This window comes from Syngnathus leptorhynchus, chromosome 10 (genome assembly GCF_054491065.1).
Source record: "Syngnathus leptorhynchus isolate UIUO chromosome 10, UIUO_Slep, whole genome shotgun sequence".
Taxonomy (NCBI): domain Eukaryota; kingdom Metazoa; phylum Chordata; class Actinopteri; order Syngnathiformes; family Syngnathidae; genus Syngnathus; species Syngnathus leptorhynchus.
In genome coordinates, this window is record NC_141204.1 from 3931627 (window position 1) to 3945745 (window position 14119).

Genomic DNA, 14119 nt, shown 5'->3' on the forward strand with positions numbered 1-14119 from the left:
AGACCTGGACGCTGTTGACTTTTGACAATATGCATCAGCTTGTTTTCCGCCGTACTTATTTTGCTGGTGTCCTCGAAATTAAAGATTAACTTGTTCTCTGAGCTTTGATCAGCAGGATTCCTAACTACGGTCAACAAGCATTCACATGCACGGTGAGATGTCAACCTGTTTTCTTTCCTGGCACATTATTTTTTTCTACATAATCTTGTGTTGTGATGCTAATTATCTTAAACAGGATGTGATTTAACACAGAGCCTGTAGTATGTTACCCAGCGGCGCAGGTCTTTGCAAAGCTCGGAGACTATTAATAAAAAGGCCAGGAAAGAAATGGCCCTCGCTCCGTCTTTGTCAGGCGGCAGAGTCGCCCCCTACAAAATGGCATTTCGGTTCATAATTGCCTGACCCTTCCTTCAGCAGGTCATATAGGGAGCAATGGCAAAGATGCATGCAAATAATGAGTCTTCAAGTTGCAAATATAGGAGGTGATATGGAATTTTGGAGCAGCAAGGATAGTTTAAGTGAATTAATGTGAATTTAAAAAAATACAAATAATTGGACGCTTCATGCTTTTACTGATGTTTTCCATTTTTGCTGTGGTGTTGTTTTAATATTGGTATTATAGAATAGAATATTAGAAGTAGTAGTGTCAGAATTTTGTGATACTAGTGTTTCTGTGGATTCTCATTTTCACCCTTTCTCAGTTTTTTTTTTTATTCCCATAACCATCCCCTTTTTTCACCGACCTTGCGGCCAGCAAGTATGAATGATGAAAGTCAAAATGAGGAGCAGCATTTCTAAATTGAGCTGGCCCAATTATTTGATTGTTTTTTTTTTTTTTTGGGGCCCATCAATCTGAAACCACTTGCCCAAATGACTTTTTTTTTTTTTTAAAGAAAAGTTAACTTAGTTTCTATAATGGATTCAGTCTTTTCCCACCAAAGATAATAATGGTCGTTTTGATTGCAGCTCAGATAAGACTTTTTCTGCTCACTACGCAATGATGCAATGGTTTTTTGTTTTTTTTTGGAGGGGGGGGTCCCATTAAATTTGCATGCATGCTCCATCGTGTGCTGCTCGCACCTCTGTGTGCAGATAATCGTGCAGATAGTACAACTTGACCCACTGGAAGCGGGAGGTGTTGTAAATTCTTGCAAGTGCGTTGCAATCTGTATCCTTTTATTGAGCGTCACCTATCCCGACATTGGGAACTCTGCAGCGGTGACATCGCAGCGGCCAAAGGTAAAAGTTAACGCACATGAGTGATTTTTCGACATGTTGTCCTTTGCACTTCTATCCTCCTGTATACGTCACACAGGCCATCGCGCAGATTATGGGGGATTGACATTGAAGGCAGCGGATTAGTGGTGCTGTCACAAAACCCACACGAGCATCATAACAAAAGCAAAGTTAAAAGCGCCGTTGCAAGAACAGGTAAGCATTGTATTTGCCTTTTTTTTCCAAATTATTTTTGGACTCTTTTTGCTGTAGCTTCCGTTTTAGTTCGTGCACATTTTCTAATGTTTAAAAGCTTCCGTTTAAACAGTCTTGCAGTAAACATTGCCACCACCAGGATGTTCATTCTGCATCCTATCTGCGTGAAAGGGAAAGAGCTACTGATGTAGGTGAAAGGTCATTTGTGACCCCGATGAGCTGCGTTGACGTAATAGTAAGCATTTAGATTATTTCTGGCTATTTTCAATGTAAACTCAAAATGTTTTTGTTGCGTTTTCATCCTTTTGAAGCAAAAACACCCGTTTCTGACTAAAAAGTGGAGAAAACGAACTTTTTGTCAAAACAAACATCCTCAACGGGACAGTGACTTTGATCCTAATGTTTTGATTTTTGTGTCACCTCAAAGTACAACAGAAATTAGACGGAGATTTATAACGTACAGAATACTTTACGGGAGTGTCAGGTCCCCTAAACTTGTCCAACTTGTTTATTGAGACATGTCAAGCTGAGATATACTGCCTCACCTTTTACTCAAAGGCTGCACTGATTTCTTCTCCAAATGAACAATTTTTTTTCTCTCTCCCTCAGTCATGAGTCAGTTTCGGGCATTGGTAGGTGTGTTGAGGGCGGGTGGAGGAAGTCCTTTGTGGCGAGGCGGTGGAGCAAGGCTGACCAGGTATAGGCCTCACCCCAGGAGAGCTTGCTCCTCTGAGGCGACACCCTCTCAAGCGGCCATCAGTAGCTCCAGCTATGTGGAGGACATGTACTTCGCCTGGCTTGAGGATCATAAGAATGTCCATGAGGTAACTGTCTGCAACAAATAAAATAGAAAAGTTGTAGGACTTGTAAGTCAAGGTACTGAAATATAGGTTTTGTCTTCCAGTCTTGGGACGCCTTCTTCCGGAACATCCATAGCTCCAGTACGCCTGGCGAGGAGACGGAGAGACGACCCTCCGCCCTCCTCCAGGGCCGAGTCGCGTCCCATTCGCCAGACATGACACAGAAAGTGGTGGAGGACCACCTGGCTGTGCACACGCTCATCAGAGCCTACCAGGTCTTTCACGTTGTATATAAATGTTCATATCAAGAAGACTGGCTTCACAAAACAGATGCTCGTGTTTCCTCTCTCCCGCTAATGAATCAAGTTCCTCTTTTGTTTGATCCGTTCCGGATACTTGTTGCATTTTGGAAACGCTTGGCAGAACGATATGGATGAGAGCATCTCCAGCTGTTCATGCTCAATAATATGATGACAATTTTTTATTTTATGTCGCTGTGCCGTTTCTAGATCCGCGGTCATCACGTGGCCCGCTTGGACCCTCTGGGCATCTTGTTTGCTGACCTGGACTCATTTGTTCCCTCTGACCTCATCACCTCAATTGATAAATTAGGTGAGCAGCCAAATGTGCTCAGAAATGTTATATTCATCAGAACGTCACGTAAAACTTGGTTGATCTCTCACTAGGGGAACTAGTGTTGATGCAAAGCTGACATTGCTGGTTAATGAAACATAATGAGCTCTTTTACTTGTCAGTACGTGAATCTATTCTCGGACCTTTTTTTCTCTTTGCCCTGTTTGTTAATGTGATTTGCACCTGTCTCCTCTTATGTGCCTCGCAAGCTTTGAGCTTGAGCAGATCTCTCAGGTGGTCTGCTCAACTTCTGTGGCGACACCGATAGTGTGAAATATAGAAAGTCACCGACCCCCCCTTCGAAAAAAAAATAATGCATACAAACGGATTTGACCCAAATTTAGTCGGTTTGAATTAAAATGATGTTTCTTCTTATTAGCTTTCTACGGTCTGCATGAGTCCGACTTGGACCGGAGCTTCCGTCTGCCTCACACCACCTTCATCGGCGGAGGAGAGACTACTCTTCCTCTTAGGGAGGTCATACATCGACTTGAGGTAACCACCGAAATATTTTTTGCCACATTTTAACCAACCGATTTTATTGTTATGCAATGACAAGCTCTTTTAAAAACCAGCAAATCATTTTTTTTTTTCCCCTTCATTGTCTCATTTCAGGCATCCTACTGCGGTCACGTCGGGGTGGAATTCATGTTCATCAACAACGTGGAGCAATGCCAGTGGATCCGTCAGAAGTTCGAGACACCAGGAATCATGCGCTTCACCAGTGCCGAGAAGAGAACGCTGCTGGCTCGTCTGATCAGATCAACGCGGTCAGCAACTAAATGAAGATCTCCAGCCATTAATGAACGCACAGACGGCACAATTCCAGATCATAGATCATACCGGGAACTATGCAGCCATTTGTTATATGAGGTCATTTATGTCTGATGATTGATGAGCCCCAAAGCCTTACCGCATTATTTTTTCACATTTGCTCAATTACAACATCTCAACCTTTAGATTAGAATTTTCCAACCTTTTTAAGGTACTTTAAAAGCGAAAAATAAATGACTTCTAAGTTTAGCCAGCCTGAGAGGAAAATTCTTCCTCTACCTGTTCAAAGCAGCCTGTACTGTTTTTTTTTTTTACTTCATAGGTTTGAGGACTTCTTGGCCAGGAAGTGGTCATCAGAAAAACGCTTTGGACTGGAAGGCTGCGAAGTCCTCATCCCGGCTCTGAAGACCATCATTGACAGCTCCAGCGCTGCCGGCATCGATAGCGTGATCATGGGGATGCCGCATCGGTATTGGGCGCATTTCATCCTGCGGCTTATTGGGTTGCTATCATTGACTCGTTCATTCCATGTGCGTCCAGGGGTCGACTTAACGTCTTGGCCAATGTGATCCGCAAGGACTTGAACCAGATCTTCTGTCAGTTCGACCCCAAATTAGAGGCTGCGGACGAAGTGAGACCACCTGAGATCGAGATAACAACCTCTCTCAACCTGACCTACTTGTTATCCTGACCTAGGGATCCGGCGACGTCAAATACCACCTCGGAATGTACCACGAGAGGATAAACACGGGGACGGACAAGAACATCACACTGTCCCTCATGGCCAACCCCTCCCACTTGGAGGCGGTGGATCCAGTCGTCCAGGGCAAGGCCAAAGCCGAGCAGTTCTACAGGGGGGACACGTTTGGCAAAAAGGTCAACATTTTCCTAAGATGGACCTTTCTTGTGTGTAAACAAGACATTTTGTTTTTCCAGGTGATGTCCATCTTGATGCACGGAGACGCTGCTTTCGCCGGCCAAGGTGTCGTATATGAAACGTTCCACCTCAGTGAACTCCCCTCCTACACCACATATGGTACCATCCATGTGGTGGTCAACAATCAGGTAAATAGGTTTGCGTTGTATAGTTACCATGGAAACACAAGATGAAATAAAAATCAATTCTTACATGTCTGGGGCAGATCGGCTTCACGACGGACCCCCGGATGGCTCGCTCCTCCCCTTACCCCACCGACGTAGCTCGAGTGGTCAACGCTCCCATCTTCCACGTCAACGCCGATGACCCCGAGGCGGTCATGTACGTGTGTCGCGTGGCCGCCGAATGGAGGAACGCCTTCAACAAGGACGTCGTCATTGACCTGGTCTGTCCCTGGAAGTATATCGGTGGATTTGTATTTAGTTGCCAGGCAAAACTTAAATTTTAGATACACTGATGTTTTTGAGGAACTCATTCATTTTTTTTAATACTTTTAGATCCAGCACTTGTTGCATTATTTGTTGAAGATGAAATAAGCCATTTTAATTGTTATGTATTTTGACAGGTGTGTTACAGGCGCTTTGGCCATAATGAAATGGACGAGCCGATGTTCACCCAGCCGCTGATGTACAAGCAGATCCGGCGGCAGGAGCACGTGCTGAAGAAATACTCTGACAAACTCATTGGCGAGGGAGTGGTGACGCTCCAAGAATTTGAGGTGTTACCTATTTGTTGAACCAACACGATAATCGACAATATATGGCAGCGGCATTGCCTCTTTTTGCTTTCGATTTACTGTTGCAATTTGATCAGCAGCTTGTTTCTCATCGCAATGTGGACCCTTGCAAATTGTCCATTCATAATACACAAAGCTATTTACTGCCGCTAAAGACTCGATTTTTCATTCACCGTTCTTCTCGTTGCGCTTGCGAGCAAGCGATATTTATTGAACCGGTTGTTTTTCAACGCGTCTTGCAGGAAGAAGTGGCCAAATACGACAAGATATGCGAGGACGCCTACAGCGGCTCTAAGGATGAGAAGATCTCGCATATCCGACATTGGCTGGACTCACCCTGGCCAAGTATTAAACATTCTTCTCATCCTCGTCAACTTTTCTGTTATTCTTTGATGCTGGATGATGACGACGAATGTTTCCCTCCCACCCGCTTGTAGAATTCTTCACAGCAGAAGGAGAACCTAAGAGCATGACTTGCCCCCCCACTGGATTGGATGAGGAGGTCCTGCAGCATATCGGGAAGACCGCCAGCTCCGTGCCTGTGAAGGATTTTAACATCCATCCCGGTGAGATGCACGGGCATCATTTTTATACAGTATTTGTATGGGTCCGTTTATTCGCTTTGGAATTCCCTTCCAAGAAATCCTAACATCAGCCAGACTTTTAGTGTCCACAACTGACACCACCACCTGTCATTTTACAGTTTCGGCTTGCTCAGCAAGTATTTTATTTTTCTCCCTCTCTGTGTGCAACCACAAGGTTTGTCTCGTATCCTGAGAAGTCGAGCAGACTTGGTACGGAACGGTCAGCTGGACTGGGCCTTGGGAGAGTACATGGCCTTCGGGTCGCTTCTCAAAGATGGCATCCACGTGCGACTCAGCGGGCAGGACGTAGAAAGGGGAACGTTCAGGTGCACAATATCACCATAACAAATAAACGACATTGGTGTTATGAGAATTTTTTTTAAGCATTTATTAAATTCTTTAGATGCTTTTAAATGGCACTCCATCATATAGTCAAAAGTGACAACTTGGCAAAAGTTGGAATCTCTTCCATCCTCCCTTCTAGTCGTCCGTGTTCTGTACTTGACATGGTAGCGGCTTCCTCCCACCCTCACTTTGTTTTCTCCCGTCCTCTTCTCACAGGAGTCGAGCATATTGTCGCGTTCCGCTTGAGCGTGTGTATCAGCGGCGCAACAAACTTGATGTGTTTGGGTGTGCGCCCTCTTTTTCCCCACTAATGGGGCCCCCAAAGACAGATGACATACTGCGCGTGTGTGTAAGATTGTGAGCATGCAGGCACATGTGTGCAAAGTTTTTGCATGTAACTTTTTGTTATATCTTTTTGTGTATGTGTGTGGATGTTTTTTTGTTTTGTTTTTTTTAATCATTCTGTCGTAATAATAGCACAATAAAGCACAATATATCATTTTCCTTATTAAAAATGACATTCCGTTTTTTTTTATTTTGACGTTTCCTAGTCACCGTCATCATGTTCTCCATGACCAAGAAGTGGACAAACGCACCTGCGTCCCCATGAACCACCTGTGGACCGACCAGGCCCCCTACACCGTCTGCAACAGCTCCTTGTCCGAGTACGGCGTTCTCGGTAGGCGGGCGAGCTCAACCGTCGACCCCTCGCCTTCACGTGACCACCTTTTCTCGATCCAGGGTTCGAACTGGGCTTCGCCATGGCCAGTCCCAACGCTCTGGTCTTGTGGGAGGCGCAGTTTGGAGACTTCCACAACACAGCTCAGTGTATCATCGACCAGTTCATCAGCTCGGGGCAGGCCAAGTGGGTCCGTCACAACGGCATTGTCCTGCTCCTCCCACACGGGATGGAAGGAATGGTGAGAGGGAACTTTCCACTGACTTTTTGAAAAAAAATGTATTGGCACTTATGTGGAATAATCAAGCTTTCATTTTTCTCCAGGGCCCAGAACATTCCTCAGCACGACCTGAGCGCTTCCTGCAAATGAGCAAAGATGACCCGGACCACTTTCCTGTAGGTTCACCTGGAGAATTCAGATTTTCTGCAGATACGCCAACTCCCTCCCGCCTTCCCAAAATTCCAAAATATGTTCTAGCCCGCCCCTGAGCATGTAAACAGAGCCAGAAGTCAAAACTGTTTTGCTACTAAATGTCCCATTCTCGCTCTTTTCTCACATGAAGGAGTTTGGTGGAGATTTTGAAGTGCAGCAGCTGTACGATTGCAACTGGATCGTGGTCAACTGCTCTACGCCTGCTAACTACTGTCATGTGCTCAGACGGCAGATTCTGCTGCCGTTCAGGAAGCCGGTAAATCACGACAATCTGTCTTGGTTTTCCAAAACAGTTTGATAATATGACTTGCCTTAATAATTAGACTCGGAACTGAAACTTTTCGGCTGTACGTGAATGATTATTTTTTTCCCGTGCGCGGCTTTCACTGTTTTTCAGCTACGATGAATGTCTTAAGTGATCCCCTGTCGACTACGAATGTGACGCTCGCTCGAGCATGAGAAAACAAAAGTACCCCAAGCAAATTAGTGGAGATGTCAATAGGGAATATTATATAATTCGTTTGAGTGCAAAGTCTCCATTCCAGTTTTGGTTGACTGAACATTTTGTCCCTGTGCCGATGTCACATTGTAGGAAAAAAAAAACAAAAAAAAAGTCCACCAAACTTTCTTGACTTGTTTCACAGCTGATTATATTCACTCCAAAATCTCTGCTGAGGCACCCTGATGCCAGGTCCAGTTTTAACGACCTCGCCAAAGGTACACTTTGAACCCTTCCGCCACAACGTTAAAAAAAAAAAAATCATTTAACTTATTTAACTTCAATAGGGACTAAATTTAAAAGGCTGATCCCAGACGAAGGCCCGTCGAGTCACAGTCCAGACCGAGTGAGAAGATTGATTTTCTGCACTGGTAAAGTTTACTATGAACTGACCAAAGAGCGAAAGCAACAAAACTTGGAGAAGGACGTCGCCATCGTCAGACTGGAGCAGGTCTGCGACAACATTCTGGAACAGAATGGCAAAGTGAGTGATTCAGTTTCTCTTCTTCTAGATATCGCCGTTCCCCTTTGACCTTGTCAAAGCGGAGGTGGAGAAACATAAAAGCGCCGAGCTGGTGTGGTGTCAGGAGGAGCACAAGAACACGGGTTACTACAACTACGTCAGGCCACGCTTACTCACCGTGGTGGCCAACAAGAGGCCCGTCTGGTGAGAATATGCCGGTTCTGTTCTCACCTGAGGTTGGGAAAGTCATACTCGTCGTTTCCTTTTCAGGTATGCCGGGCGGGACCCCGCCGCCGCGCCCGCAACGGGAAATAAATCGACCCACCTGAACGAGCTGAAAAAGTTCATGGACGCGGCCTTCAACCTGAGCGGCTTCCAGGAGAGGAAAGATTGAAGCGGACGGGAGGTTCAGGTGGCCTTTCTCTTAAAATGGACCTAACATGCTACACTGGAGAAATACAGCCAATAGATTCAGTAAGATTTTTACAATTACAATCTAGGAAGAAAAAAAAAATTCTCTTTGGGGTTTATAATCATTTTGATTATAAGTTCCAAGAAATAACGAGCACAGTAGATTCGTGGAAGTCTGACACAATGGCTTGGAGGAAGTTGCTTGATTTTTTTGATGTGTTTGGATTTTCAATTCATTCATTTTCATCCATACAAGGACGTTCTGTCGTTCTTATAATATTACATCTGTAATTTCATCCTCGGTCCATTTTATTCTCATGACAGTACGGATCATTTTCTTGTAATTTTGTCACTTTCTATTGAATTGGTCCATTTTTTTTTGTAATCCATATAAACATTTAGCAACTTCATTCCCTGTTGCATTTTAAGATGATTCTTGCAACGGAAAGACTTCATCTTGCTTCATTTTTTTTTTAAATCCTCTTTTGTAGTGAAAGCGCCACTCTCGAGCAGATGTTTAAATAGCAAGATGAGTGTACGTACGTCTTATATTCGGTAATTAAATGTTTCCCGACAGGCATCGCTAGTCAGCTTCTGCTTTTGCAATTCGAGCTGTTGGTGAAGGAAGGTCTCTTTTTTTTTGTCACAGCTCGCTTCATTAGCAGACATCAACCAGCTGGCGTAGACTCGTGACATTTTTTTTGCCGTTTGTTTATCGGGCTCATAAAGTGCAAAACACAACAAAGCCCGAGAGAGGCACGAAGAGCAATATTGACACTCGCGCATCTCATTCAGATCCTCATGTGTAAATAATCATACAATTACAAATGTTCCGTTTAATGTATACTTGAGTCCTAGTATTTTCTCTGCAATACAACAATACTAATATGAGCAATAAATACAATTGTACATCCATTTATTAATAGTCATACAGCACACAAACAACAACAGTCACAGAATTTTGTTTTCAATTGCCTTTGTACACTCGGCCTTATAAACAAAAATAGATTTGCTTCACAAATGCAACAGTTACACCACCTGCGCCACAACATAGACCTGTTTTCAGTGAATCTAAAGTATACTATCTCTTCCCAAATTCTCAAGTGCCCGGGGCATTAACGGGGATGTTCTTATATCTAGGATTATTATAGCACATAGAAAATGAAGTTGCATCACACTAGCTACAGTATTTCTGAGGCTTTACCTCAAGGTTGAAGTTTAGTCTGGCTCATTGTCTTCACAAGTGTCACCACTTCCTGATTCTTGTTCCGTTCTACCGGCATCTCCGCGGGGGTCGAACCCTGTCTCGGCTCACGGGACTTGTATTTGTGGCACAAATCCCTCATGTCTAATAACCCCCGCTCCAGACTTTTGACAAACTGTGACGAGCACGTGTGTCGACTCTCGTTAAAGCTGGACACGCAGAAAACAAAATGATCCGACTGTGGATTGTAGCACACCCCGTATCCGTTCGGGACCACCGCTCCGTAGCAGCAGAACATCTCAACAGTGGTGGGGACCTGAAATATACGATAGGATTGTTTGATCGGATTCTCTTCAAATTTCAAATGATGTCCCGTACCTGACTTGTGGAGAGAATGAACTCATTACTGATGCGATAGGCCTCATCTCGAAAGATCTCCGGCGTCTCCATCTTCAGATCTTTTGCCATCTCGCGCAATCCCAATAGGTGATTGTCGATTCCCATCCCCATGATAGCCTGGAAAAAAGAAAATGACACTATTGGTTCATTTTGTTTTCTTTATGATGCTGATTCAAGTTCGTGAAAGGAATCGGACAACTACCAGTGTCGAAATCTTTGTCTGTGCTGATATGGCGGTTCGTAACAACTCCATCTTTGTATCCTGGTAGAAATGAGTCAGTGGCAATTGTGTAAATCATCTCTCTCAAATCTGACAAAAGCGTCCCGAGTCTTAACGTCCAACCCCTTACACAATTGCTCACATTCCCGTCAGTCATCGCTCGAACAAAATCCAAGGCTTCCGGCGTGGCCGAGCGAATGTTGTCCACTCGACCGTCTTTGAAGCGACGCGTGGAGGCGCTCTCATAGGTGGAAACTGCTCTGCCGTGACATCTGGGCACACGGAGAGAGTTTGAAAGACATGTCCGGGTTTATGTGGTTGAACCTTCTCCTAACCTGTAGTAGGCCAACTGAAGAGCCACCTGGATGAAGGCATCTGGACTCATATTGAGCAGCTTGATCATTTCTTTCCCGTAATGGTGGAATTTGTGGACCTTCATGTCGAGATTCTTGACAAGCCTTTGTACACACGATGAATCAAAGCAAAATCCAATGGTGGCGGTTAATTGTAGTTTTTCTATATACGCCGAACCTGTGTAGTCTGTCTGCAGATGAGTCGAGGAATTTGTGCACGACCGGGCTACATTTCCAGCGGAGTCGTCTTGGGGCTGGCAGCTCGCTCATACTTGCGGCCGGGACCAACTCGGAGGGGCTGCCGAGCCTATCGCCAACGTAGGCGGGCATCAGTCATAACGTTCAAATCTGCCGTTCTAAAATTGCTTTGGCTTAAATTCTTACATATATCGGAGAAGATACTCGGTGCACTGGACCAGAACGATCCCTTCAAACGCCGAATGCTCGCACACAACTCCGCAGCATCCGTCGGCCCCTACGACAAACTGGCACAATAACGCTGTTTTCAGAGCAACAGAACATCTTTTTGTTTCTATCAACAAACATAATCCAAGCATCCTCACAAACCTGCATGCTTTTGTCGTACCACCGGTTGCCCCCGTTAACGGCTGCTCCTCCCCCATGAAGCATCAACGTGGCCCGAGCAGAATCGGTCAACTCGGCCTCGCTGTCGTCGTCGAGACAGACCAAACAAAGGCAGCGTTCCATCAGGTCCAAAGAATCCCTGTTGATCGACTCTGCGAGCGAGAAAGAAGCGAACAGACTCATGGGATTATTGTGAGAAAAGTTCAGTACCTCTGAAGAGTTCTCCGCGAGACTCCGCCCACTCCGTTCGGCCGTCGGAGGTCAGAAGACCGATCGGCGGCTGTCGCTCGTCTTCGTCGTCAGCCATTTTTTGGATCTTCTTTAACTGAGTCAGTAGGTCTTGCTTGTTCATGCGACGGGAATTGATCACCACATCCAGGACAAAAAACTGAACACAAGTTGCAGACGTAGCTGTGTTCAGAATGAACCGATCAAACATACATTTCAAGTTATTCTTCCCACCTGACCTGGTTTTTACAAGCCACAATGATATGTCCTGCTTCTGGCACCACACTACCGTCGTGCATCACGAGCACGTCCCTCTCACGGCCCGCCAGACGGTAGGCGCTGAAGATCCGATAGTACTGCTCCATACAAAGAGGCGTTCCGGCAAGTTGACCTCGGGCGTAGTCCACAGGTAACGCACCTCTGCACACATCCATTTGTCCATCATATATTGACCTCTTGTGATTTTGAATTTTCTCTTACTTACCCATCAAGGAAACTTTTGTACTCCAGAATTCCAGAGATCAAATTGGCAGCAAACCTACAGGGAAGACGAAAAAAAAAAACGACACACCGTGGTAAGATCTGTGGAGATGCTACTACTATTTGTATTTAATATTCATACAATCAGATTGAAAATATGCTGACTTGTGCACACCTCAGAGAATCGAAAGGAGCTTTGAAAGTCTGGCATGGGAACACCATGGCGGGACTGGAGTTGACCGGCAGCGCCAGTCTGTTGTTGAGGTACATGTCGTTCAACCAGTACTCGTACACCTAACACGGGGAAAATGTAACTGAATTGTCACCCAAATAATTAATTATGTGGATTTAAAATAAAAATTCTGCTCACTCTACTTACCCAGTTGGCCTTTTCCTCTCTCCTCTCCACCAGTTTGCGTTGCAGTAGCTCCCCCACACCTCCGGGGGCGCCAAAGCGCTTGACCACTCGCTGGGTTTCTTGGAAGCGCTCCTCACTGAGCAGGTGTTTCACACATCTCAGGTAAGTGTCTAAAGTTTCTTTTAACTCAGGCAGCGGCAGTTTGGGCACACTCTGGATGGGGGGGGGGGGGGTGTACAATTCAATCACCAAATAATTACGCCATATTGAAAGCATTATGTTTTGTGCAGTATAAACATAATTACATCAGTGGCCTTGGGTTGTTTGGAAGGCTCTTGGTTGAGATGGAACATGTTGATGCACCTGAGCGGTCGCTTCCCTTTTATCGACAAACAAACAGAAAATGGCTGACTGACACGCAATACATAAATGCAGATTATGAATGTATGTTTATAATGCCTCTTGGTAATATTCCTAAGATGAAAATGATTTCATATTAAAATATTATACAAGTGTTAATAAATTCATTGGAATAGAGATAGTAAATAGAAAAATATGACTATTATATTACTTCCTCATGTTATGATCAATTATAATCATTAAATGACAAACCATTCTTTTGTCTGTAATCAGAATCACAATCATCAATACATAAGAAGCATACACTTCAACTAATACTGTATTATCATAATAATTGTAAATCCTGTGTATACATTATTAAATGTATTTTCCCCCCAAAACACATTTCATCTTCCTCTCAATCTATAAATTCATCGTCTGACTTGCTACCTTCTGATAGTCTGCGTCTGAAATATGGAACACAAGTTGACATTAGTCTGCTATGATGAATGATTGACTCATCCATGCTCATATCCAAAAATGCCATTTTCACTATTTAGCGTAACATGCGAGATGTCAATCTCAGCTTTGGCTGCAATCTAAAACACTTTAGTCATTACATATTGTGTGACAAAGGAAAATTGTCTTACCGCTCATTTGAAAACAAATCACTTCCTCGTTTTCAGCCTCCAATGAGAAGTTTAAATTTGTCTTGCTTCATTTTTTTTTTTCTCGCAGCATCCGTCTTCCAAAGACATGATCAAGAAGCCCAACTATTAAGTCCCTTGCTGTGGCTCCGCAGAGATGCTGATGAAGGGGGGGGGGGGGGGGGGGGGCAGTACTGTGTGTGTGTTGGGGGGGGGGGGATGGCTCCTCCCTGAAGTCCAGCGATTCGCCAGCAACTTTAATTCGCCGCACCACTCCGCCATCACCGTATCATACATATCTTGCCGAATCGTCCCTGTATGGACTCAATATTATTTTGTAAGCCTCAATCCTCAATTTTATTCATTACTCTCCATCTGAAATATTTGACATTTTTATTTGATGGAGTGCTGTGAGATTTTTTTTTTTTTAATTAGGTACTTTAGCTCAATAAAGATCGGGAAAGAGTCGTTAAATAATTTAAAAGAAACAAACCATCTCCGTGTGAGGCTTTTAGTTCGTTTTGCTAGATTTTGCATGACAGTGCTTGGTCATTTTTTGGTGTAGTTTTTAGAGTGTAAAA

The 14119-nt window shown here is 44.4% G+C and overlaps 2 protein-coding genes across 6 annotated transcripts; one reads left to right on the top strand and one right to left on the bottom strand.

Moving 5' to 3' along the window:
* Window positions 1-78: 78 nt before the first annotated feature.
* On the top strand, window positions 79-9569 carry ogdhl (oxoglutarate dehydrogenase L). Of its 5 annotated transcripts, XM_085922250.1 has the most exons (25): window positions 79-152; window positions 1093-1239; window positions 1316-1431; window positions 2041-2255; window positions 2336-2506; window positions 2741-2843; window positions 3244-3359; window positions 3480-3634; window positions 3961-4107; window positions 4179-4269; window positions 4335-4514; window positions 4575-4703; window positions 4781-4960; window positions 5141-5293; window positions 5554-5656; window positions 5749-5877; window positions 6071-6221; window positions 6792-6919; window positions 6982-7160; window positions 7244-7315; window positions 7483-7608; window positions 7997-8069; window positions 8139-8302; window positions 8364-8518; window positions 8585-9569. In XM_085922250.1, the coding sequence occupies exons 4-25, from the start codon at window positions 2043-2045 to the stop codon at window positions 8706-8708; spliced, it is 3042 nt and encodes a 1013-aa protein (XP_085778376.1). In that variant the 5' UTR covers window positions 79-152; window positions 1093-1239; window positions 1316-1431; window positions 2041-2042; the 3' UTR covers window positions 8709-9569. The 5 variants fall into 5 exon arrangements, with proteins under 5 accessions (XP_085778376.1, XP_085778374.1, XP_085778375.1 ...); XM_085922248.1 differs by having other exon boundaries at window positions 1093-1431; XM_085922249.1 differs by lacking the exon at window positions 79-152 and having other exon boundaries at window positions 1047-1431.
* A 337-nt stretch (window positions 9570-9906) lies between these two features.
* On the bottom strand, window positions 9907-12905 carry chata (choline O-acetyltransferase a). Its single transcript, XM_085922579.1, is given in 14 exon segments — window positions 9907-10245; window positions 10308-10445; window positions 10531-10590; window positions 10679-10820; window positions 10884-11006; window positions 11080-11208; window positions 11286-11386; window positions 11469-11638; window positions 11697-11874; window positions 11954-12134; window positions 12199-12252; window positions 12370-12488; window positions 12574-12765; window positions 12858-12905. Coding segments are annotated over 14 exon segments (1974 nt in total).
* Window positions 12906-14119: the final 1214 nt, after the last annotated feature.

Excerpts from the sequence above, each read along its gene's own strand:
- ogdhl (XM_085922248.1), top strand. The coding sequence starts at position 2,043 with ATGAGTCAGTTTCGGGCATTGGTAGGTGTGTTGAGGGCGGGTGGAGGA. Across the intron at positions 4,515-4,574 it reads GGGACACGTTTGGCAAAAAG|GTGATGTCCATCTTGATGCA; the intron begins GTCAACATTTTC and ends TTGTTTTTCCAG. Across the intron at positions 5,657-5,748 it reads GCTGGACTCACCCTGGCCAA|AATTCTTCACAGCAGAAGGA; the intron begins GTATTAAACATT and ends ACCCGCTTGTAG.